The sequence below is a fragment of the Drosophila rhopaloa genome, unplaced genomic scaffold, assembly GCF_018152115.1.
Source record: "Drosophila rhopaloa isolate 14029-0021.01 unplaced genomic scaffold, ASM1815211v1 contig_150, whole genome shotgun sequence".
NCBI classification, from domain to species: Eukaryota; Metazoa; Arthropoda; class Insecta; order Diptera; family Drosophilidae; genus Drosophila; species Drosophila rhopaloa.
In genome coordinates this window covers 2,587,651-2,613,128 of record NW_025335029.1, presented here as the reverse complement: position 1 = coordinate 2,613,128, position 25,478 = coordinate 2,587,651, and the positions used below count along the sequence as shown (strand labels likewise).

The 25,478-nt window shown below is 38.6% G+C and overlaps 6 protein-coding genes across 7 annotated transcripts; 4 read left to right on the top strand and 2 right to left on the bottom strand.

Moving 5' to 3' along the window:
• The first annotated feature begins 4,648 nt into the window (after window positions 1–4,648).
• On the top strand, window positions 4,649–5,456 carry LOC108049424 (MICOS complex subunit MIC13 homolog QIL1). The gene is made up of 2 exons (XM_044456780.1): window positions 4,649–4,816; window positions 4,883–5,456. The coding sequence occupies exons 1-2, from the start codon at window positions 4,806–4,808 to the stop codon at window positions 5,238–5,240; spliced, it is 369 nt and encodes a 122-aa protein (XP_044312715.1). The 5' UTR covers window positions 4,649–4,805; the 3' UTR covers window positions 5,241–5,456.
• Window positions 5,457–9,430: 3,974 nt separating this feature from the next.
• LOC108049416 (pH-sensitive chloride channel 2) lies at window positions 9,431–14,078 on the top strand. Its single transcript, XM_044456694.1, has 7 exons — window positions 9,431–10,067; window positions 11,799–11,923; window positions 11,984–12,391; window positions 12,448–12,606; window positions 12,666–12,821; window positions 13,239–13,618; window positions 13,685–14,078. The coding sequence occupies exons 1-7, from the start codon at window positions 9,994–9,996 to the stop codon at window positions 13,919–13,921; spliced, it is 1,539 nt and encodes a 512-aa protein (XP_044312629.1). The 5' UTR covers window positions 9,431–9,993; the 3' UTR covers window positions 13,922–14,078.
• A 560-nt stretch (window positions 14,079–14,638) lies between these two features.
• Window positions 14,639–15,425, top strand: LOC108049390 (cytochrome b-c1 complex subunit 8). 2 transcript variants are annotated; one of them, XM_044456730.1, is made up of 3 exons: window positions 14,639–14,757; window positions 15,019–15,203; window positions 15,267–15,425. In XM_044456730.1, exons 2-3 carry the CDS (start codon window positions 15,029–15,031, stop codon window positions 15,359–15,361), a joined length of 270 nt encoding a protein of 89 aa, XP_044312665.1. In that variant the 5' UTR covers window positions 14,639–14,757; window positions 15,019–15,028; the 3' UTR covers window positions 15,362–15,425. The 2 variants fall into 2 exon arrangements, with proteins under 2 accessions (XP_044312665.1, XP_016986032.1); XM_017130543.2 differs by having other exon boundaries at window positions 14,641–14,757; window positions 15,016–15,203.
• Window positions 15,426–16,369: 944 nt separating this feature from the next.
• Window positions 16,370–16,687, top strand: LOC108049428. The gene has a single exon (XM_017130604.2). It carries the CDS (start codon window positions 16,443–16,445, stop codon window positions 16,605–16,607), a length of 165 nt encoding a protein of 54 aa, XP_016986093.1. The 5' UTR covers window positions 16,370–16,442; the 3' UTR covers window positions 16,608–16,687.
• Window positions 16,688–18,302: 1,615 nt separating this feature from the next.
• Window positions 18,303–19,420, bottom strand: LOC108049425 (myosin heavy chain, striated muscle). Its single transcript, XM_017130602.1, has one exon. The coding sequence runs from the start codon at window positions 19,205–19,207 to the stop codon at window positions 18,404–18,406; it is 804 nt and encodes a 267-aa protein (XP_016986091.1). The 5' UTR covers window positions 19,208–19,420; the 3' UTR covers window positions 18,303–18,403.
• Window positions 19,421–19,961: 541 nt separating this feature from the next.
• On the bottom strand, window positions 19,962–20,742 carry LOC108049427. The gene has a single exon (XM_017130603.2). The coding sequence runs from the start codon at window positions 20,661–20,663 to the stop codon at window positions 20,052–20,054; it is 612 nt and encodes a 203-aa protein (XP_016986092.1). The 5' UTR covers window positions 20,664–20,742; the 3' UTR covers window positions 19,962–20,051.
• Between the last annotated feature and the right edge of the window lie 4,736 nt (window positions 20,743–25,478).

Sequence of the window (25,478 nt, the reverse complement as noted above, 5' to 3'; positions counted from 1 at the left end):
GGTTTTGATATATGTATGTATCTAATATTTTGCAATTTCTAGTTTCGTTTACATTTGTAACTCTAGTGCTTTTTCGCACATCTTATTGAAAATCTATCTTCAGTTTTTATTTTAGCTCGCAGTTTTTTCCGTGTAATTCAATATTATGGACTACGCATTAAACAAAATTTCGATGGGCCTACAGACCAACCACCCCCCGCCCCGCGTTCTAGGACACAACAAACAAAAAAAGAGGCAAAAACAAAATTAATTAATTTATGTGCTAGGCGGTATTTTCCATGGCAATACGCACTCACACCACAACCGATACACACAGACAGGGACGGCGGTCTATTGATACAATTTTTCCAATTTCAACGCCATCCTCTAACAATTTTCTTGTTGTTTTTGCCGTTGTTGTTGCCTATCCTGTTGACAACAAGAGCGGCAACAACAACTTGAGCTCATTACAAAAACATAATAACAAAATAAATATTGAAAGAAATGGCATAAAATTATAAAAGCCTTGTCCACAACAAGGAAAACTGCCAGTCGCAGACAGAAGTGAAAGTGGACATTTCCCCTCTCCCCATTTCCCCCCTTAACCTATTCCTTCGAAAAACCATGTTTTCCAGCCCCCCTCCCCCCCAAAGCGCCAATAAATTTTATGCACTATCACACGCACACACACAACCGCTTGCTGAGTGCGTAAGCTGCTTAAAGGAAATGGAAGTGGAAATGGAAATAGAAAGGGAAAGGGAAAAGCGCGGGGAAATGGCGGTCAGTGTGTGTGTGTGGTCAGACTTTGAAAGTGTGTCCCAAGGAAGAGTTTGCATTATTCAAGTGAAAAGGGAAGGGCAAAAAAATAAAGCAGCCAACCGACTCAACCCCTCGCCCAAAAAACCAATGACTTTTATACTTTTATCTCACAAAATGTTCGAGAACAGAAACTCAGAAAATGGTCTAGAAGTAGCAGAAACACATCAATAACTGCAGAGCCGAAGATAAGATAAGTGCCGGTAATAATTCCCTTAATTCTCCTTGAGCCTCTTTTCAATCGACTGGTTTTGATCATAGGACAGAAAGAAAACATAAAGAAATTATATTTGTATAAATTATGAAAGGGATTTAAACAGATTATTTTGGAGGTCACATTACACAAATGTATATGCACAATTACAACTTTGTTAAAATACTCTTTTTAAGGAAACGGTTTGTAAATATATAGGAACTTTATGAAAACCATTAAATTTATTTGTAACAAGTAAATCGTAGAGAATCAACCTGAAAGAAATATTTCGGGTTTCGTGGCAAAACCAAGAGAACTATAAATACATTATATTAGTGCTAGTGTAAAAAACAGGTAGAAGGAAACGTTTTCGACCATGTTAATATATATTCTTGATCAGTCCTATCTCAAAACAAACGTCAATTTCTTGGGACCATAAAAGCCTTGAAATTCAATCCAGAATCTTGTGATGCCCAAAGAAGTACTTTCACAAACTCGCAGTTTTAATTATTACAAATTCTTAATTAGACCCAATTTATTGCTGTATTTTTCCCAACTGTCCCTATAATCTCCGATAAGTCACAAAAAAGGAAACACTTAGCCCGCGAGAAGTGGCCAGCATGTAAAGACATTACACACTTCCAAGCGACGCGTGTCTTGATTTAAAAACCCTAAATTCAACCCAGACTCACACTCGGCGCCTGAAAAAGTCAGTTTTTACACAAAAAAACCCCGAGAGTTTCCTTATCTTTAACACCCCGGGAAAAAAACACGGCTGCGGCCCCTAAGCCGTGGGCAAACACAGACGCGTGCGCCAATAGTATCAAAATCGAATAAGTAAACAAGATCCATAAAAAAGCGTAAGATACTGGCGAGTATGTGTTTGTATTCGTGTTTGCGGCACGGGTAGTTTGGGTTGGGGTGTTTAAAACCATTTGGACCCTACGAATTCTGGAATCGTGGCAGCTGCTTGTCGAATATGTGAAATGTGAAATCCACACGCGTGCGAAGCGGATGGTGCCCCCCAAAAGTTGTCAAAGGAATCGACATAAATTTCATTAGAGTTTACAATTCCGTGCATTGTTGCACATGGAAAGGGTTGCCCGGTTGGACAGTTTTTGGAAAATGTGTAAAATTTAGCCCAAAACTAAAGGGGTCACCACCGAATTACTTTTGAGCGCAAATGAAGCGCACTGAATGTGAAATCCCTTCATGACACTGAAAGGGGTTAGGGGCTATAGGCTATAGGCTACAGGGTATAGGGTAAGGGGTAAGTGCTCTGCCCCGAACCCTTGCCCATTGTAAAGTTGCAATTTTCTATGGATAATGCGAATTTTGCAACAGAAATTTTCTTGACATTTTCCGCATAAAAATCCCAATGGGTCGCCGGGGGTAAAAAGGGTCATTGTGTAAATAAAGGATCAGTCGAATGCAACCAACTGTCACAGGCCATGCGAAATTAATAAATTACATTTTCTCATTTTTTTTCGCGTAAAAAGTCTTGCCAATTTTTTAACCCAAAAAAAAAAACAAAGGAGATGGGGAGGGGGAAATTAAATTTTCGGGTGCACGAAGGGGTTGTGCGACACATTAACTGAGCCCATTAATAAGCGAAGCCAACCCCGGATGACACGTGGGTCAATGTCGTCCGACCTGGAACGTGCACAAGGACGACAAGCGGCGCGAAATTGGTTGAAAAACAACAATAAGGGCACCCGAAAAAAATGGCAAAACTGTAAAAAAAAGGAAGCCCGTTAAAATTCTCACTCGATTAGAAATCGGGATTTTTCAATAAATTGGCACAAACCCCGGCAATTCCTTCTTTGTTCGCCAGGCAATAATCCTCTTAACTGCAGCGACTGTCGCAAAATTGGAACAAAGGCTAAGGGAGAATGAAAATGTTGCATAGGGGTACCAGTACCAGTACCAGTAGTTGGGTCCTTTCCCTCCTTGCGCTCCTTGTTTTCCTGCGACTGGTTAAATAAATGAGATTTCAGTGGGAACAAAGGCGGAAGCCTTCTTGGATAAGCCGGTAACAAGAACGGACCGCTTCAGTGATTAGTTAAACAAAAAACTGCAGTACTTTATGAAGTTAATCAGGGGAGCCCCCACTACCGTTCTGGGCATTCCACCAAAGTTTCCACAAGGGAGGCCCTTTGGACATCCTTAAATTAATTGTATTTACTTATTTAAAAAATTACTTCTTTAAGTAAAATGTCTTTTTTGAGGTGGTTAGTTGGTTTAGGCTTTAAATTATTTTATAACTTATTTGGTAAAAAATTAGCCACAATTAAAACAAGCGGTGTCTCAAAATAATAATTAACAAAATACTGAAATAATAATATGTAGGCGCAAGGCTCGCTGTCATTAATAAAGATTGTTTGTTTTAACTACCCAAAATAAGATATACAGCCAAAAGAATGAATGGTTTGTGCAGCTAAGGATCTAAACTATCAATTTCAGGTTGATTTGGATAAATTTGTTTTTTGATCGATTTGAACATTTATTATAATGGGTTACATCATTATACCCTTGCAGAGGGTATTATAATTTTGGTCAAAAGTGTGCAACGCAGTGAAGGAGACATCTCCGACCCTATAAAGTATATATATTCTTGATCAGGATCACCTCCTGAGTTGATATAGCCATGTCCGTCTGTCCGTCTGTCTGTCCGTCTGTCTGTTTCTACGCGAACTAGTCTCTCAGTTTTAAAGATATCGAATTCAAACTTTGCACACACCCTTCTTTCCTTTGCACAGTATATAAGTCGGAACGGCCGGGATCGGCTTGACTTATCCTATAGCTGCCATATAACTGATTAATCGGAAATGCCATAACTCTGCTGTTTGTTAAGTTAGGAAGTTGGGACTTTCTATGGGTTTTATATTTGGCCAATTAATCCGACCTACCAAATTTCATAAGGATTGGCCGACTATATTCTATAGCTGCCATATAACTGAACGATTTGAAATGCCATAACTTTGGTGTTTTTAAAGTTGGGATTTTTTATTAGTATTAAGAATGCATCATATGAATAATTTTGGAGAATATAATTTGCAGAATATTCTGCAAGGGTATTTCAACTTCGGCTCCGCCCGAAGTTAGCTTTCCTTTCTTGTTATAAATAATTTTGAGCGATAATTTCACAAAAATTAAATATTTTCTGATGATAATGCCAATCGATTGAAAATTTCATAATAAATTCAACGAGTTATGACACTCAAACTTTTTACCATTATTTTCCGGGGAAATTTAAGGGTTTTCTGTTCTCACTTAGACAAACATTGGTTTTCAGCTTTTAATCGATTGGAATTTGTTTTAACGAATTAAAAATTTAAATTTGGGTTTTTTTATCTCGATTTTTTTTGCCTACCATAGTGCCTTTATATCCCTCGATATCCCTGTTGATATCAGTTGAAGTTAATTTTTTCAGTCGAAGAGTTTAAACTGCTGCCATAAGCTCGCGGGTTTTCCCCAATTTTCAATTTTACAACGTCGCCAGGCTAAGTCTGTGAGGTTCCGCTGAATTCAATATGCGGTACACCTTGTATAAAAAGAAGGTACACGGCGAGTAGGTACATTGCGGTTCGAGTCTAAGGTATTGTGGTCGATGGTTTAAGACCCCGGTAAAAAGGTAGCACTGCTTTTCCATATTTTAACGATTACCAGACCACGGTCACTCTGACAATAATATGAAGTAAAAAACAAGAAATTTTCCAAAAATTCTGAAAGAAAACGACCAGACTACCATTGTTTGGATACAATTGAAGCCCCCAAGTGACCGTAACTTTATCTTCCCTTAAACAAACGAATCAACATGGTTGTTGGGTGAGTGGCGACTTGTTTGTTTGAGACTTACGTAAGACTAAATGGTACTCTTGGGATCCTCTTCAGATTATTGGTGCGCAGCGGTCTGCTGGCCGGAACCGTCTACTACACACGCAAGGTGGGCATCTGGGGGGATACGGACCAGACGGACAAGCTCTACAACAACGTGAAGGCGGCGCTGTGTCCGTATGTCCAGAAGTTGGAGAAGCAGCTGCCATTCGAGGTGCCCGAGTTGCCCAGAACCGGCGAGATGCGCTTCCTGGCCAAGCACTACTACAACGAGGGCGTGAAGAACAGCTTCCGCTTCATCCACATGCTGCCCTGCTACGCGGGCCGGGGTCTCAAGAAGGTCAAGGACACGTTCCAGGACTTTGCCAAATCCCCAGCGATCACCGGCGAACAGGAGTCCAGTGCGGCGAAGTAACTTAACCAACTGCTCTTCAATGGCAGGCTGTTTTCGTGTTAGCTCATAGTTAGCCTATTGAATAATGTCGTTGTAATGTGTCGTTACTCCCCAATCCGCACCCCAGCGGATCAGCGACTATAGATCTGTTCTCGACGTACTGAAACGCATCGAACTGGAACTTCCAGTTTAGAAATAAACATATTTACGTGGTAAGCGGTAAGATCGCCCTAAAAACTTTGATGAATTCATTTGTGTACACGGAAAACAATTATTGTTTTAAAATGCATCTTCACTGGCGAAAATTTACCCCAAAAATTAATATCTTGAAACTTTATTCACTGTTTAATATGTCTTATCAACTTTTATCAAAAACCACATATTGACATAAATAGTAAGGGAATATTTTTTTGATGAAGAACAACAAAGTATATCTTCCTAATAATGAATTGTCAGTTATCAAAAGAGTTTATTCATCTAGTTTTTGATATAGGATACATCCTTTTTATTATATTAAACGATAATGGCTTTGTAATATATATAAAAAAAAATACAGACTTCAATTTTTTTTTTTTTTGTACAAGCCAATCAAAATTGTTGAAAATTTCATATTTGCCAAGCAAAATGACTTATTTTAGCCACAGTTATTTCCAAAAAAATTAGTGTAGTTGAAATAACTGTCTAGAGAAGTACTCTATTATTTCAACGAAATGTGCTTCTATATATAACATACTTGCTTTTTGCTCTGTTCATTTATTTAGATCTTTTCGTTTTCACGTAAGACGGCTGTCATAGTACATCCCCAAACAGAGCGAAAAAAGTAGGAAACTGATTTATTATTCCACTCCGGGTTTTTGTGTCAGTTTTAGATCTCATATTTGGCCAGCTAAAAAACTCAGCAGCAGCCTGTCACAATGATGGGATCCCAATATTGTGCCACACACGACGCTTTTGATGGAGTGTGGCAAGCAGGTGAACTGTTTTCGATTTCGCTTGTACTTTTCGTCTTGTCTCTGATAACATGAAATTATTGCTGTAAACAATGCGATGTTCAAGATTGGCAATTACTATAGAAAGATGGCTGATTCTTGGTAAACAGATCGTTGATAAAACCCTCTGCCAGCGTTGCAATGACTTTTACTGACTCAGCACTTGATGGTTGGCATTTTACAGCAGCTTCCGCTATGACAGTACATCACGCATACGCCCCGGTGGCAAGAGCAAATATTAAACATTAATTTACTGAGTTGCAGCAAATAGAATTCAAAAGACGTCACTGAAGGCGAACGTACGCCGCCAACTGATAACGTTTTAGTGCCTCATTTTGGCTACCAGGAGTAAGATAGAGCCCGGCCAAATATTATTAAAAACCCAGTGAAAAGTACCAAGAGATATAACCTGCCTGACCATCTCAGCTCGTTCAGCTGTCATCGCTTTAAATTTAGCCACCCACTTGAGACTTCGACTGTACCCTGATTATCTCCGCGGTAATACTACACGTTTTTAATTTCGATTATTTGATTATTTGCCATTCTATTTATGATATTTGAACAGTGCCCCTGACGCTGGCTTCTATTTACATAGGCCCTCCTCCATGTTTTTAATTAATTAAACTTTTCGCTTGTTTATTGGCTGTGACGACCCAAACACAAGCAACTGTCTACTGCCTGCCAGGAGGCAGATGTTGTCTTTTGAGATAAAGAAGTCACCACCTCAGCCCCCCAGCGACACTTTTGGGTGACTCATCTGCCGGTGAGATAAGGCCAGAGATCGGAGATCTCAAGGAACCTCAAAGATCGAACCGGATCACGCCATCACGTGCTAACCAGGACTCCATTGCCGCACTTGGATGGCCAATATTTGTGGGCAAACACGAAATCACATTGCCAGCGACCCATAAAATCGGTGCAAATATCAATATAACCTTTAAAAGCAAGCAACACCTTCTCCTCCGGTTCCGACCACGTCGCGGATCGGGCCGTGGCAATGACTCCGGTAAACAGGCCCAAATGGGCCAGGGAATATGGAGATACCCGCCCGAATACAACGCGATAAGCAAAGGCCGAGTTCTGTTTTTCTTCGGCAAATTGGCTGAATAGAACGCAAGTGCCTGTTTGCCTTGGCAATGCGAACATTAATTAAATAAGCCTTCTTGTTAAATATTCACAGATCAAATTTGCTCAGCCACGAGCATTTCATTTAATTAAAGTTCCTAAAATAACCCCGATAAGAGGTGAGAAATTGAGAGAAGTCCGACGAGGAATTGACGCAGGTGAATTTCAGCTACAGCAGAATAATTTTTAAAACCATGAAAGGGAAAAAACAGTTTTAGACCTTACATTTGATAAATTTAGAAAATATTTACAAAAATAAAATTGAATGGCAATGATTTATAACCAAATAGTCAAAAACAAATTATCATTAACTTAAATATTTATTGAACGCTTTTAGAAAAAAAAGTATAACATTTACGTAAATTCTTAAGTTAAGCACTAGCTTTAAATAATTTAAATAAAATTGCCTACAAATTGTATTTCCCACATTACATATTTAAATTCACCCGTATTCTAAAACACGAATTATTATCTCACACAACCCCGCTGCTAAATTAAATCATTTAGCAAGATGAAAACAAATTTTACAGCCTCCGCTGCGGGGTAGAAAATCAAATAAAATTTGTACTCCCTTGTAAGCCACTCGTGCTTACCACTCAAATTGTCTGGCTGATCGTAGATCAGTCCTCCGGCAAACAGCGAATAGCGAATAAATCATTCAAACATAACCAGCGACAATCACGAGCCACTCAAGTTTCAGACTACTGTCTGCCGGGCCAACTAATTGTGTTTGACAAAACGATATTAACTCATTCCGCTATTGGCCATTTGTCATATATTCAATTATTGTCACACTCTCAATTCTGTGTCACGTCGCGGCTTTAGCTTCGCCTTTGCCTTCGTCAACCTCATTATTATTAACGATATTATGGGGCGTTAGGGTGTGGAGGCTGTTCATTCCGACCTCAGAGCATAATCCCTTGGCCCGATCGTTCAACCAGGAGGATCGCACATTCGGCTGATAAGAATTGAATAGTTGTCGGTTGTTTTGGGGACAATGGGGGGTTTGTTGAACCTGCAGCACTCAAGTACTCTGAGTTAGATTCAACTTCCAATTCGATCATCTACGGATGGAGCGGAACGCAAATAATTTCAAGAGCGTGCGCAAACATTACAGGCTTAATTAGAAGCGCGGGTGGTTGGACACTTGGGCAAACAGCTAAGCCGTATGACTTCTCATCCACTCGTTACACACTCCGAGATGTGTATGCTAATGCCTGGATTCAAGACAAGAAATGCGGCTGCCTCTAGTCCGAGTGGCAGCGCCTTCATAAATGTTACGATTATTAATTCCGATGCGGTGCATTTTCCAGAACGACTTCGATACCGGTTTGCTGACAGACGCAATTGAAATGCTTCCGATTTTTGCACCGCGAAAAACATAATTTCGCATTACCAGAAAATTAGATGAATGATAATAAAGTAACCCAATTAGAATCCTTAAAGCATTTAATTTATTCTATATACGACAAATATATTTATATGCCCTTACTTTCCATTTCCTGTAATCTCGATCTTACACCCAAATATTAATCTTTAAATTAGATAACATTCGATCTTATATCATGCCATTACTAAGATAATTTCGTGTAAAGAAAAGTACCCCCTTATAAAACATAAAAAGCCCCTAGGAATCATAAATAAATAATCTTTATCAATAGTTACGGATAGTTTAAATAATACCATTTCGTAGACTTCCCATTAACTATAGGAAGTGTATAAAATGGTATTGTTTAAAAATGTATTATTATTATTGTATAATATATTTTTCTTATAGTATACATTTACCAAATATCTCATTACTATTAAGATACTGTTGGTCTCACAAAAAGTTACTATATTAAATGGTATTATTTAAAGATTCTTATAGGCTATAATAGCAAATACCTTCTTTGAAAGTAGTGTATCTTTGAAACCAGAATGCTGGTTAAAAATATATTTTTAGCACTTTAAAAAAGGCGTCTAATAATTAATAATCACTTCTGTTGCTACTTTTTTCTCCGAGTGGCAAACGCACGCGGGTGAGAATATCTAGTATATGGTCTATAGAATGCTTATAAGTGAGGCGATCCCCAATCGACCCTGCGCTATTGCCTTCCAGCTCTTGACCAGCTAACAATATCTACTGCTGCTGCTGTTGCTGTTGTTGTTGAGTGGTTCGGTGGGGAGTTGAAGTTTGGGCTGAGAGCAACGTAACCCCAAGCATCGTTCGTATTACCTGGTCTTATCAGGCCCGAAAAAAAGCCGAGGGCTATTCCGCCTACAACGCAGTGTGCTTTGGGTCGTCGGCGTCGACGGCAGCAGAGGCAGAGCAGCACCTGGTTCTCCGGGCTTTTCTGTATTTCTGGCGAAGCGAACGCGGCGCGATCTCAAACCTCCGACGACTGGAGACCGGAGCGACAGGCACTCGTCCTCGAGAGAGCTGTGGGAAATTCGTAAATAAAAAATAAAATCACCATACGACTGGGATTTGCATTAATTGCAAAGTGAATGTGTGAAGTGAATGTGCGAGGAGATCGTGTGAAACATGAGCATATAATTTGACAAGCCAACGCAATCGAATCACTTTGCTTACGGCCACCAAAAGGAATAGTTGCATACCTGCTTCAAATTAAAAAAAAAATTAAAAATCATATTAATTAAATTAAAACCCCTGCAATATGATGAACCTGAACCTGAGCCAAATCTTGTGGATTACGCTGATCTTCAGCTGCAGCATCCGGGCTTCAATGGGGTGAGTTTTAACTAGATATTGCCAGCACAGAAAACTTCTGATCAATCATTCAAATGAACATGTCTGTGTACCTCCAGCAGTGAACTGATAAAGATACATTTTGGCAGAAATGTCTATATTTAGCAGTCTGTTTTGCCATTGGAAAAACCCAAGTAACTTTCCAAATATTTATCGAACGTTGCACCTCTCTAAAAGATGACAACAGTCAATATTAGACAAATCATTGTCTACTCTATTTCCTTTATTTATTATGTCAATTCAACTAAAATCCAATGACAATAATAAAGGCACCTGAAGATCAGAATAGATATAGCGAAATAGAATAAATAAGTTTTGTCGAAAATTCCCCTCTTGAAAACCTTGATAAGGGTACTTGAAATAGTTTGCCTGATAATGAAACCAAAATATGTTCAAATGAAAATGTTTACATGAAACCTGATAAGAGAGTTAAGAGTTACGCATAAAAGACATCGGTTACTTTGTTTACAAACATTTCCTGTCCCTGGGAAATTTCACATGCGTAGCTTTTTCCATACCTTCTTATCGGCTTCAAAAGTTATTCTACTTAGAATATGTTGGTTTTTAAGATTTGCGCTTTGGGGGTTCCGCCAAAACCCCCTGATAAATCTCAAACAATATGCGTAAATAAATCCTCAGATTAGAATTTAATTAAAGTTTTCTCGAATGCGCAAAACAAGCACCGAAAATTATTTACAGTCGGCATTTTGTCTTTGATGTGTGAAAAAGGTCGCAGAGCAGTGAAATTTTCTTATCGGATAAGTTCAAGATCTAAGTCTATATCAATAGGGCTATAATGAATTTCCTGTTGGAACCAGGTCATCTCGATTAATTGAATTAAATATTTTTTGTTGTTGCGCAAGCAAACAAGTACGAAGAAAATATAGAAATAAAATTGAAGTTAAATAATGAGAGGCAGACGACGACAAGACAAATATTTTGCTATTATTTATTTTTTGACATTTTAAGGTAGCAGCAAATGAGCTTGCACAGCTGCTCAGCTGCTCAGTGCTCAGTCAGGCTGGCTCCCCTATAAAAAAAGTTGAAACGCAAGAAAAGCATCTTTAATGTGATCTGGAAATGAGACCATAAACTCTTTTACTTTTAAAACGTTAACAGAAATTAACGCTCAAATATTAAATAGCGTTCAATGATGTTTTGTAGATTATTATTAGATGGCTTTTGAGCCGGTTTTAAATGTATTTAAGTATATGCGGTATATATATATAAATAATGATAAACGTATCATCAGTTAAGTCATCAATAGGCTTTACAAGAACTATACTTGTGTTACTTCATAAGCATTTCTCATCGTCAGAGTACAGTTTATTACTTAAATAATTTATAGTATATTTCATAATTTCATTTGTTAAAATTATATATGCACTTAACTTATGGTTTCTAGTTTTTGTTGGAAACTACAAAGATTAACAGTTTACTATTTTTTGTGGGAGCTCAACAAAAAACTGGCATTTTAAAAATATAAAATGTATTATCAAGGGAAAAAAATACTAATACAAGTATGTCAAGTTGTTTAATTTTCAATATGTATATATTCAATATGGCCATTTGTATCTAACTAGTGTAACATGCGTGCATTTATTTATTATTTTCTCTACTAAATAGTTTTAAATAAAATAAAATAGACATCCAAAAAAATCTTTTTGTTATTATTTTGTTAATATTACTGAATTTTGTTTCAAATATTTTTAGAGCCGCTAACGACACAGACGATGATGAGGAATGTCCTCCTTTGGTGAATACGAACCTGCAACAATCCCAACTTATCCAAAGATTAACCCATGTGTGCCGTTATGACCGGCTTGAGAGGCCAATAAGTAGGCATTTATAGTAAGAAAAAGTTATGTACTTAGTTTAACTCATATTTCTCGCCACAGCTTACGACCCTGTGACTTCAGAACGATTGCCCATCGTGGTGACAGCGCGAATCTATGTGTACTTCCTGCAGAACCTCAATTCCGACCTGCTGCAATTCAAGATGCACGCCCTCTTGCAGTTGCGATTCCAGGACAAACGTCTGGCCTTCAAGGATTTCCGGGATGGACGCCTGGAAAACATCCTGGGACAGAAGCACCTGAGCGAACGTCTCTGGCTGCCGCACATCTTCTTCGCCAACGAACGAGAGTCCAGCATTCTGGGAACGGATGAGAAGGACGTCCTGACTTCCCTGTCTCCCGAGGGCAACGTGATTATCTCCACCCGCATGCAGGCCACTCTCTACTGCTGGATGAACTTCAAGAAGTTCCCCTTCGATCAGCAGTTCTGCTCCACGGTCCTGGAGAGCTGTATGCTAATTTTATATTGATTCTTGAACTTTAATAACACTCTCTGTTTCTGCCAGGGATGTACAACACCTCGGACTTGGTATTGAATTGGGAGAACTACAATCCCATATCCTTCGATCCGGAAATGAGATTGACGGAGTACAACATGGCCAAATACTGGCACAACACCACTGTGGTGGAGTCGGACGGGGTCAATCTGCGCCATGGAGCCTTCAGTAAGCGGATAAAAGGATGCTTGTTTAAGGACTTGTTCTAAAAATTCGATATCTTACAGCTGGTAACTACAGTTCGCTGAGCTTCACGGTCAATCTGAAGCGCGAAATCGGCTTCTATCTGCTGGACTACTATGTGCCTTCCATGATGATCGTGGCCATCTCCTGGGTGTCCTTTTGGCTGCAAGCGGATGCCTCTCCTCCGCGGATTATGTTGGGTATGCGGGCTAAAATTATTATAACATAATTTAAATTTAACTTCTTAAGGAAGGATTTTTATTACACCACTGCAGAGAGTGTAATAAAAGTCAGAAGTTTGTAACGCAGTGAAGGATACATTTCCGACCTTACAATGTATATATAAATATTCTTGATATATATGTTTGTCATGTCCGTCTGTTTCCATACCGTTTTCAATCTCCATTTAAGTTAGAGATTTGAAACTTTCGCATTCGTATTTTTTTATGTGTACGCAGATCAAGTTTGAAAACATAATGAGGCGTTTTAGTGTTTAGAACCTATCCCTTTAGATTTGATCAAAATCGCTTGACTATATCCTATAGATTCCATTTATATACTAACCATACGGATATACGCTGTATTTATTACATTTTTCCATAATTTTTCCTTACCAGGAACCAGCACCATGTTGTCGTTTATCACACTTTCCTCATCGCAGAGCAAGACTCTGCCCAAGGTGAGCTACATAAAGGTGTCGGAGGTGTGGTTTCTGGGCTGCACCTTCTTCATCTTCGGCAGCCTGGTGGAGTTCGCCTTCGTTAACACGATTTGGCGCCGCAAGGAGAACATCGAGCTGAAGAAGGTCAACAGCAAGTACATCATAAAGTCCACTTTAACCCCGCGACCCTCGCGTCGTCAGATTGGCGGCAGCCTGAGCAACGATTCCAGAGCGAGATCCTGTTCCAGTTTGGACAACATAATTTCAAGCACCGAAAGCGTTCGCAATGGAAATGGCAATGTAAATCAGGGCTTCAACAATTACCTGACAGTTCATGTTAGTACTCAAGATATATCTCCCATATCAAATATGTGTATTAATTGAACGCTTGCAAACCTCTAGCCCAATTTACCCATCATCAAGACCGAGTGCGCTGACACCGTGTCCATTTGCAGTGAGCGGACGAACAACGACCACATTGTGGATGTGGACAAGGATAAAAAGGACACGCCGCCCACCTTCACCACCATGACGCCGCAAGAGATCGCCATGTGGATCGATCGGCGCTCCCGATTCCTTTTTCCGACGATGTTCCTGGCCTTCAACGCCTTGTATTGGACCTTCGTCTACGTTTTGTGAGCGACAACAATAGTTGCCTTCAATGTGAAATCTTGTCTATTTGTGTAGTCCTGCTCACGCAAATAATTGTTAAATTGTAAGATGCATCATCTCATAGCTGTACAAATGTTAATCATTAATAAAGCAATAAAACCAGATAAGTAAATCAAACTAACTATATATTATTCAATGAATGTCTTTAACCGAAATGTGAAAATAAATAAATATTATTATAAATAAATATTATTATAATGTATAAAATAAACACAAACATTTTTATCAAAAAGTTAGAAATTCAAAAAACACGGATATTTTCCGAAAATCAGTTAAAATAGAAGAAATAGTAGCCACAGATTTTACATATTCGTGTGGCATTTTAGTAATATTTCATTATACCTCAAAAATATTGTGTTTATATATCAATACCTTTCTTCAACGAAATTATAGTTATTTTAAAAATATATTTAATCTGCAAATCCTGTTTCTGCTACGGTGAGTTTTATTAAGAACCAAGACAAGATATTAAAATACACGATTTGAAAATATAAAAATAATCACACTGCACACATTTATATAGTCTGTCAAAGAATATACTTTTAAAATTCAAATTAAAAGAGAGATTAATAATTATTACTTAACATTCGCCAAAGTCGGTCTAAGTCCAAGCTAAAAGTCTACAAACGGTTGTAGGCTGCAGTAAGCTTGCATCCAAGTTAACCACCTGGTGGTTGAGGCAAATTTAGGTTATATTTTCAAAAATAATGCCTACCGTTTTGGCATATTCAAGCGGTCCATCCACGGTCACACTGGTTGAGACGAGTCAAGAGGAATTTGCAGCGTAAAAGTCGAATTTCAAGGTAAAATTTGGCATCAAAATTCGTGCAATGACAGGTGCTGGCTCTAAAAATATGCACAATTATGGGCTGCCAAAAGTGCAGAGATCGTGCCCATCGTCAGACGTACTCGGCCGCCTTTTTCCGCGGAGCAGTGCGAAAATTACATAACCTCCGGGGGTTGCTGCGCCAGTGCCATAATGTTTATAATAACGATCTGTGTCTTCATCCAAATCCTGGTCCACTTCCTGTGCAGTTGCTAATTGGTGCTTTTCTCCCCAGTAGCCCCTGAACCATGCGTCTATCCTCGATCCTGAATGGCCAGCACTTTGGCAACCTGGCCAAGGTGCACGGCATCGTCACCTACAAACTGTCGCCTTTCGAGCAGCGCGCCTTCGCCGGAGCGATCAGCAAGGGCCTGCCCAACATGGTGCGTCGTTTCCGCTCCAACGTCTTCATCGTAACCCCCCGTAAGTGCCCCCAGATTAATCTATCTGAATACCCCATTATAATATCATTTCCATCTTGTGCAGCCTTCATCCTGGGATACCTGATCTACGATCTGACCGAGCGCAAGCACACCGCCCTGCTGCGCAAGAACCCCGCTGACTACGCGAACGACGAATAATCGCCTCAACTAGCAAATAGTTATGTTAAACTAATTAATAAAACTAAACCCACAGTTCAAGAGAGTTGTGTGTTTCGTTTGCTGGAAGGCTAAACCACACAGGCTTTGTGTTCAGGAGGTCTTAAAGGTGCAAAAATAAGTTTTTGCAACATTTCAATCAGTTTAATAGTTAGTTAGTTTAATAGTTGAATTTGTTTTTCTGAACAATCAGCTGTTGCCAACGTTTATTGGTTCGAGCCCAAGATTACACTCTACAAGTTATCCAACGTGATTTACTCCCACCCAAAGCTTTATCAAAGTGTACCACCAATGTTCTATTAAACCTATTCGAGGGGGATTCCCGTTCAACGCAAAGAAAAAACCTTACTGAGGGAAATCACTAGCAAAGAAATTTCCTAAGATCAGGATCATCAGCCTAGTTCATGCGTTTCCTTAAATTGTATTCTATTGCAGGTTTTTTCGTGGCCCTCTCCGGAAAAAATAAAACTTAAATTTCAGATAATATTGAACAACTCATTGGAAACATAAAAATAACTAAAATGAAAATGGGTTATGGTTGAAATTAATGCAGATTTTTAGAGAGATTGGTAAAGTTATGGACTCTGGAAGTCCAGTTGTGGGTGACATTTTTACAAGTTGTCATAATCGTTGAAATAAATAACGTAAAAATGGGTCAAAATTTTGATCAACGCAACAATGAAAAATTTGAATGCAGATTTTCAGAGAATCGAACCACAAGTCTTTAAAAGATATTTCACTTTAAAATCGGGTTAAATTTGGTAATATTATGTAGTGAAGCCTCTTATAATAAAGTGTTAATAAACAATTTAATAATGTAATTAAATTATTCACAAGTAAATTGTAAATAGTTGTTGTGCTTTGAGAAGTCAACGGCTTGGAGGTTGAAAGTTAGCCAAGTCAACAACCCGGTCAGAGATGCCAGATGCTCGAAGAAGAAAAAACATCGATAGAGGTAGACTTTTGAGAAAAAGACAGTTCCATCTCTAGCCCTCGACCAGCTGTTCGCAAACAAAACAATTAGAATAAATCTTTATAGTTTTTAACCAATATTAGTTACTTAATGGACTGCTGCGGCAACGAAGTGCGCAGCGAGAGTATCTACAACATGCTGCAGGCTTTGGTCGATTCGAAGGTGGTCAACGTGCAGCTTTTATCCATTGCCGTGGGCATTTTCTTCGTGGTCCTGCTGCTGAAAAACAATTTTCGCTGTTTTTCGGGCACGTAATTGGATCAATTTTAGTGTCTAATTAATGCAATAATGTAATGTAACGCTAAGGACTAATAATAATAACTACTTCAAGCCACCTTGCCTCTTGTTTCAGTCCTAAGTTTTTTGGAGCACCCCTCGAGGCAGTGACGTCACAGGCGATACACATGTGTATGTGTAATATTTTGGGTACCAGTACTTGAACGATTTAAAAACTCAGGGTCGTTGGTTTATTTCGGAGGTGTTTGCACAGAATCACGCCCATCGCATTATAATTGTTTTCGAAGGCCAGTCGAACGGGTTTGACTGCCCCCGAAAACTCCTATGGAACATGCTAAAAATCTAGCCCAGAATTGGTTAATTTCATCATTAGACTGTGATTCATGGCAGCTCGTCTTGCGATAAGATAGCCTACTCAAATACTCGAAATAAGTGGTGCTTCGACTGCGGCTTTGTCACCCAAGAACAGCTGAACTTTTGGCCCACTTGCCGGAGGTGAAGCCATATACAATCAGTATCAATTGCTATCCAGAAACGATTTCAATTGACCGGCGACTGATTGCCCAATGTCTGCACGCACTTCCTGGTGCAGCATTAGAATTCAATAGACGACCGACTTCAGCTGGCTCCATTCTGCAATCCCATATTGACTCATTGCCCAGCGGTTGCTGTTGCAGTTGCAGTATTTATGCGATTCGACGGTACGTGCTCCTATGCTGAAATATTGCATTAGAAAAACCAGCAAACGTGACTTGCTTACAGGGCTCACAATGGCAGCACTACCTATTCAAATGATAACTCATCCATTTACAAGTCTTAATCAGTATAAAGTTAAACATAAGCATATGGTAATGCTTAATCAGTCTAAAGTTAAACATAATTTTAGTAATGCTTAAAAGTTATGAGTTACCATTTGGATAAAAAGTGCTGCCTACAAATATCATTCAGATTTGTATCCCATTTAGTAAATATCCTAAAATTGCATTGACTACCTCCTTTGATTTAGTATCTTCTAAAATATTTACAAATTGCTTTTTAAAACCGAAGATTCTTATTGCCAATAAGGACCTGTCTTAAACATGTTCCTAGAACACCGAAATACTTAGATTTCAAACTTTTCATTCCATCTTAATCAAACTCAACAAGTTTGCAATCATTTGGCTATATGGTTTCTTTCAGTTTTTTATTGTACAGTACTGGTTAAAAAGGGCATAGGTGAATAAGTTTGAAAATTAATTAATTAAGGGATGATTAGTAAAGTTAAAAAAACAAATTTGTACTCATTTATTTTGCCACTATTCGTTACGAGATAAAAAAAAAGAATAATAAAATGAATATTTGGTACTTACTAATAATTATATTGAATAGTAAATAGTAAACACTCATAAAACTGATTTCTGTTTGCATAATTGCTTACTTGTTATTTTTCCATTAATCACGTCATCAGGTCTTGTAAGCCACCTCAATATTTTAATTTGGGAACGTAATATAGCAATTGCTTAACACTCAAAAACAATCAAAATAAACGGATCCATCAAACCAGATCAATAACCCGATTTTACTAGACTGCTGAATGGATAATCCACAAGCTTGTCAATGAACTTGTAAGGCGGGAAGTTCTGGGAACTCCGCCGCCAATCGAGTCAGAATTGCTGACTGAAGTTCCGTTTCGTTCGTTTACCCATTGACTTTTTTATAAAAATAAAATACGTGTTTTGTTGGTACAAAAGAACTTAATTACGAAAGAAATTTTCTGCAAAGGTGGGCCAAACTAAAATTTGGATTGTGGTTCGAGCGAGGGTACAAATACAGGATTATTGTGAAGATCCTTGGTTAGAGGACGTACTCGGCGGTATGAAGCTACTGACAGCTTTTTTTTTCAGTGCCGTCGACAGATAGACAAAGCTGTTCGAGTCACTCTTGGAAGGGTCGGCTTTAAGTTTATCTTTAAAAACTGGTGGTTTATCAGGAGCGATCTCCTTCTCCTTGCGGACACGGGTTCTCCGACGGTGTCCTGGGCTGGCATTTCCGCCGCCCTTGATTCGCTCCTTTTCAACCAACTGATTCTGAAGACCCGCCACGATGGCCAACATTTCCTCGTGCTGGGCCTCGTACTTGGAGATGATGGCATTCCGGCGGTCCAGCTTGCCGTTCAGGAAGCCCAGCTCCTTCTGCAGGCGGTCCAACTCGCCGGCCTGCTCGGCAATGGTCCTCATCTCACGGCGCACCCGTTTCAGCTCCTTCTCGACCAGCTCGGCATTCTGGCGGACATCGCTCATCCGCTGCTGGTACTTGGTGCGCGTGTGGTTGATCTGCTCCTCGAGGAAGGCGATGTAGCGCTCCTGTTTGACCACGTGCCCGTCCAGCTTCTCCAGCCGTTCGGTCAGCAGGGAGCACTGCTCGGCTCCACCACACTCCCGCTCCTCCCGATCGCACCGAGCGGCGGCCAGCTCGTTCTGCAGCACCTGGACCTCCTGCTCCAGACGCGCCTGCAGGGCCACCTGCTCCTCGCGAGCCCTTCGCCGCTGCTCCTGCTTGGAGCGCAGTGTGGCCACCTCGCGCCGAAGGATGGTCACCTCGTGCTCCATACGGGCCTTGGCCCGGTCGTGGTACGGCATCGGGATAATCGCTCGGGGAAGGTCACAATTTGACAGCTCTAATTACCGCACAGGTAAGCCCTCGAATTTTGGCAGTCCAGACAATAAATAAATAATAAACTCATCCCAAAACACACAGTTTGATCTGCTGTGTTTTGGAAGTTCAGACAACGGGTTTGATTTTGAAGGGTTTTGATGGGGGACTGAGCTATGCTTTTTCAAACAAATAACTTTTAAATACAGTCTTACTTACATAACTCCAATTATAATAATGAAATTTATATTTGGGGTGCTACAGAAATCTCTTTCTACCAAATTTCTATACTAAATATTTTGGAATTTGATTGGATGCGGTTTTCCTAGGTCTAAACGGAAAAAGTAGCATTGACAATAAAGAGTAACAATATCAACCAAATTCTATAAACTCCTTTTAATTTAACAAAAAATTAAAACTTTATGTTAATATAACCATTTTTATTATTTTCTTGTCAAAATAGTTTTCAGAAAAAATAAAAAAATAATATGTTCCTTTATTAAAAAACAATTATTTAAAAGTACACCTAAATTCCTTACCAGTTTTTGTTATCATTTCAATATTTAATAAATCCACCCTATACGTTTTCATAAAATCAAAATTAAATTGTGAATATAAATGTATTTGCCTAAAATAATTTAATGACAATAATGAATACCCATACACTCAAAAAAAAAGATTTTTATAAAATTTCCTTAATTACTAATGTTTCTAAATTTCCACTTCAAATTTGCAAAGTAATTATATTATTACTATAAATGAGTATTTTATTGACATACATTAGAGACCAGAAAAACTAATGAAAAGATAGGGTACACACGGGAATACAATTCACAACATATTCCTGTAGGTACTTATATTTTCATTAGTGCTTCTGGCCGGGTGCGAATTGAGATACTTGATCAGGAGATGGTTGGCCACGGATTGCGGTTTAATATTAATGCTGGACTTTTGCAGGTTCTCCACGGCACCGAACATATCCTGGTAGTGATGGCCTATCCGCTGGGCCCGATCCCGATGGACACTGGACAGCACCTTCTGCAGATGGGATTCCAGCATGATGGCATTGTTCTTGATGGTGGACACCTGGCGCTCATAGTGGGACTTAATTCGATGTAGTTCTCGCTGCTGTTTCTCGATGCGTCGGGCCTGCATCAGGATTATATCGGCGAGGGTCTGGCGATCGGTGTGATGCCTCTCCGCCATATAATCCCTCTGCGTCACGGCACCGAAATCCTCTTCAGACACGGCACTTCTCTTGTACTTCAAACTGGTGGAGCTCACATATTGGTTTTGGTTTTGTGTTGGTTGCAATGGTTGCCTTGATGGCCTGGAGTGAGTTTTTTGCCTCTTTTGACGCGTATCAATTATTTCTCGAGATTGTTGCTTTTCATAATGCATCCTCTGGATTGCTCCGTTCGATATCCTTGCGCCCCTGGTCATTCTAAACGATAATTTTGAAACTTTTAGACACGCCTTACTTTTATTCAATTACTTGTAATTTTGTCACATAAGTGATTTAAAAGTAAGCCCTAACTTTGTTTAAGGAATCAAAGATATTGCTTAAAAAATAGAAATTATAGGACGTGAAATAATAAAGAAAAAATGAATAAAGTTTATAGTTTTTGTATCTCCTACATTTACCTACTCCATTTAAAAAAAAAAGTCTTAATTGATTTTAACACACATACTTTTACTGATCATGTAATTTGGTTGAAAGTGAAAATCAACAACTTTTTCCTTTCATAAAAGGTTACCACTAATTTCAGTTATTTTGAACTAATAAAAATTGCCGAGTTTATCTAAGAAACGCAAAACGAAAATGACTGCAATTTTATAAACTCAGGTTCAAGGTGGGCTAAGTTTTTGTAAAAAGCGGTGAGTGTTTATTGCGGTTGTACCCGACTTTAAACAGCCACGCCCACTTCGCCCTCGAAGACTAGAGGCGAATAATGCAAGCACACAAACTGAGGCTTTTAACCACATATGTATATTAATATTCAGACAAATTGTAACTTTTTATACCCTCTTTGTTAAAAAAAAACAATATTTAAAGAACCGTAAGGCATAGACTATGGGTTCAACTTTTTAAAACTTATAAATAATTTGTCAAAAAATTATACGTTTTTTAAAAGACTTCTGAAATATAAATTCATTAAATATCTTAATTTATATTACGGTATTTTCGGTTAAGAGTATTACAAAAGCGGTTAGATTTTTGAGGGGTTGTTCTGTGTTTGTTTCTTTTTTATTTTTTGTAAACCATAATTTGTATTTTGGGCTTCGCGATGCCGCACACTTGATAAGGGTTATCGGTATGCCCATGGATATGCATTATGTGCGGTTGATCATTATTTGTTTCCTTTCCCACTGCCTGTGCTTGGTTTTCGCAAGTTGTAATTCATTTGGCAGGGCTTTTGAGATTTTTGGTTTATGCCATGCATATGGAATTTTATTAAGTTTCGGCCCAGGAAGCGAATTTTCGATAAAGTTTCGGGGTGTGGAAGATGGATGTTGACTTCGAAAAAAAAATATAAATATCCTTAATACACATAAATTTGAAATACCCACGTATCCCATAATTCAAGCTACTTCCTGGCATATTTTGATTTAGAGTCCTTCAACACAATGCCAAGGTCTGGTCGTCCATGTCACCATCACTTGCCTCTGGTTTTCTATGGCTCTGGTTGGTCGAGTACATATTTCTTAATATGACAAAGTTGTTCCCACTTATGCAATTTCCATAAACTCAAGGTCACCCGTACAATAAAAGTCCAGACGACACAGATACTATATACCCACCAACACAAGCAGACAGACGTCTGGCTACTTTTTTCGGCATCCGAAAGATTGAGATTCGGTGAGGTGGAGAGATACGGTGGGACGGGGAGGAATGATGCCTTAACTTCCATGCGAATATTTGCCAGAGATGCGCGAAAATATCTAGGCGGTATTTGCAATTTAAAAATATAAAAATCACTATTAAGACTATCTTATTATATAGTATTCCAAGCTTAACTAGAAATAGGTTTTATTTTTAACGCGTGGTATTGCAATATCAGGTTTAAAAAAATATCAAACATGTGTAATGGTTGAATATTAAGTATCTTTATTTTAAACAAGAAAGGAAAGCTAACTTCGGGCGGAGCCGAAGTTGATATACCCTTGCAGAATACTCTGTAAATTATATTCTCCAAAATTATTCATATGATGCACTCTTAATACTCATAAAAAATCCGAACTTCCTAGCTTTAACAACAACAAAGTTATGGCATTTCCAATTGTTCAGTTATATGGTAGCTATAGGATATAGTCCGCCGATTCTTATGAAATTTGGTAGGTCGGATTTATTGGCCAAATATAACACCCACAGAAAATCCCAACTTCCTAACTTAACAAACACCAAAGTTATGGCATTTCCGATCAATCAGTTATATGGCAGCTATAGGATATAGTCGGCCGATCCTTATGAAATTTGGTGGGTCGGATTGATTGGCCAAATATAAAACCCATAGAAAATCCCAACTTTCTAACTTTACAAACACCAAAGTTATGGCATTTCCGATCAATCAGTTATATGGCAGCTATAGGATATAGTCGGCCGATCCTTATGAAATTTGGTAGGTCGGATTGATTGGCCAAATATAAAACCCATAGAAAATCCCAACTTTCTAACTTTACAAACACCAAAGTTATGGCATTTCCGATCAATCAGTTATATGGCAGCTATAGGATATAGTCGGCCGATCCTTATGAAATTTGGTAGGTCGGATTGATTGGCCAAATATAAAACCCATAGAAAATCCCAACTTCCTAACTTTACAAACACGAAAGTTATGGCATTTCCGATCAATCAGTTATATGGCAGCTATAGGATATAGTCGGCCGATCCCGGCCGTTCCGACTTATATACTGCGTGCAAAGGAAAGAAGGGTGTGTGCAAAGTTTCAATCCGATAGCTTTAAAACTGAGAGACTAGTTTGCGTAGAAACAGACAGACGGACAGACGGACAGACGGACAGACGGACATGGCTATATCAACTCAGGAGGTGATCCTGATCAAGAATATATATACTTTATAGGGTCGGAGATGTCTCCTTCACTGCGTTGCACACTTTTGACCAAAATTATAATACCCTCTGCAAGGGTATAAAAATTTAAGAATGCTATTCTTGTGATTTATTACGTTTTTGAGTAAAATAAAAGCTACAAGGGTTTTGATAATGGTGTTCAAGTAGATGGGCTTTTAATAATACAAAAAATATCAATTTGACGGACAATGTTGTGTTAATTGATAGAAAACACAATCAAAAAAGCAGTATGGCCATCAATGATAATTGGTTCTATCTGTTAATATAATAGAAATCGTACTCATAAAATTGTAATAGAATAGGTAATCTAAGATAAGACTAAGATAATGAAGACTTTCAAAACAAAACTATCCATAATTACTTTTACATGCAAGTCAATTGATTTAATTGCATAAATGAGTTATTAATTATTTACTAGCTATCCATTGTCAGCTCTATAAATTCCGGCCATTATATAAACAGAATTCAGAGGGCGACCCCCGTCACTCTTCGTCCCCTTCGCACATGCCGAAAAATGATATCGAAATGCGAAATCAAAACAAAGACCCAGAATTTCGGCAGACTAACCCAAACATCATAAAAAAAGGTCAGAACTTGACTAACATCTAACCAAAACACAAAGGGACCACGAAAAGCAGACAGGGAGCAGACAGGAGAACCCCAAATTCAAAACAGAAGCCCAAGGGTTTCTAAAAGCCCCTTAAAAGCGTAGACTTTAAGCTAGACGAAATTTGAGATATTCAAAGGACGATGTGAAGGCAATCAAAGGAAAGAGATGCTGTCAAGTGCTTTTTAAAAAGAAGACCAGACAGAATTGGCTGGTTTCATTTGAAATTTTCTATCAATTTCAGTTAAATTGCATTTAATTTGAATTGCAGACATAAAATTCAGGTTTTGTTTATTTCTTTTTCGATTTTGCAACTTGATTTAATTTGTTTGCTAGACGTCGACAGAGCGAAGGAGATATTGCGCAATATAGTCACCATGAGAGCAAAAATCAAATGCAGCTGGAAAGTCAAATAAAAGTGAATTGATTTATGGCGTTTTTGTTTGTTTGTAATAATATTGTTAGAGAAATATATGGTATTCTCTCACTCACATAAATCAAAAATAATTATTTTAAAACCCTTGCATCTGATTTAAAATGTAGTTTATTTTCCATAAATCCAAAATAGTTTTCTGTTCTAAAGGTTATAAGAATGTCGCTGGTATTTGTATATAGAAAGTTTACGAGTGTGTAGCATTCTAACAATCCATTGTATATACATATTATTTACAAACAAAGGGTTCTATTGATTTTTGGCACAGTTTTTCCGCCCATCATTGCCACCACCCCTCGATTAAGCACTTGCGCATAAATCTGCAGAGCAATCAGCATAAAGCTACAGCTTTAGACAAGAATCAAAACATATGAAATATGCAACAGGCCAGACAGTTCGGTCAGAAATTTGTTTTGCAAATTCTGCGGGTTTTTGGCGACAAATTTCAATTAACAATCGAGCACAGACATCCGTTCTGCAAATCGCAGATATATCATCTAAAAGGCAAGATATCGTAAGATATCTGAGATACAAGCCCAAAAATCGGGAAAAAGGGAATTTTAAAGACCATAACTCACCAAATTCAAGCTCCGATTTCCGACAAGGGGAACTCCAGAACTCCTTCTCATTCCCCAAAAATTTGACTCTGAGTTATTAAAAACTGCACACAAGAAATGAGTAAGGGAAACAAACACAAAGTTTGTTATGTTGCGCAGGCGCAGCCCAGCAACGCCCTCGAAATCGGGACTCGGATTCGGACTCGGGGCTGGAGGCAAGCTTGGTGGACGGAGGAGGCATCCCAACAATGTTATTGACCCGTCTCAGGGATCCGTTAGCAGTCCTCCACCCGAGTGCTCCGCCCTGCCGCACAAATTCTTATTAAGATCAATCAGCTAAATGTCGGTTTTATGCTTAATGCTCATGATTCACACGGGCAGAAAAGTCCAGGAATCGAAAATGCATAAACTAAGTTTATCTTCTGATCACACACTATAGAATACACTAATTGGCGAAAATTAGGATTATTAAGATTCATTTTTTAAAGTGGGATAAAACATAATTCATTTATCTCGTTATCCAGTGCTTTGAATACCTTTTTTCAAACCTAATACTTTTAGTAAGACTCC

Bases quoted from the DNA above. Each gene is read 5' to 3' on its own strand.
- LOC108049416 (XM_044456694.1), top strand. From the start codon at position 9,994: ATGATGAACCTGAACCTGAGCCAAATCTTGTGGATTACGCTGATCTTC. The intron at 12,607-12,665 runs GTAAGCGGATAA...GATATCTTACAG, and splicing joins TCTGCGCCATGGAGCCTTCA to CTGGTAACTACAGTTCGCTG. The intron at 12,822-13,238 runs GTATGCGGGCTA...TTTCCTTACCAG, and splicing joins TCCTCCGCGGATTATGTTGG to GAACCAGCACCATGTTGTCG.
- LOC108049425 (XM_017130602.1), bottom strand. From the start codon at position 19,207: ATGCCGTACCACGACCGGGCCAAGGCCCGTATGGAGCACGAGGTGACC.
- LOC108049427 (XM_017130603.2), bottom strand. From the start codon at position 20,663: ATGACCAGGGGCGCAAGGATATCGAACGGAGCAATCCAGAGGATGCAT.
- LOC108049390 (XM_044456730.1), top strand. From the start codon at position 15,029: ATGCGTCTATCCTCGATCCTGAATGGCCAGCACTTTGGCAACCTGGCC. The intron at 15,204-15,266 runs GTAAGTGCCCCC...CATCTTGTGCAG, and splicing joins CGTCTTCATCGTAACCCCCC to CCTTCATCCTGGGATACCTG.
- LOC108049428 (XM_017130604.2), top strand. From the start codon at position 16,443: ATGGACTGCTGCGGCAACGAAGTGCGCAGCGAGAGTATCTACAACATG.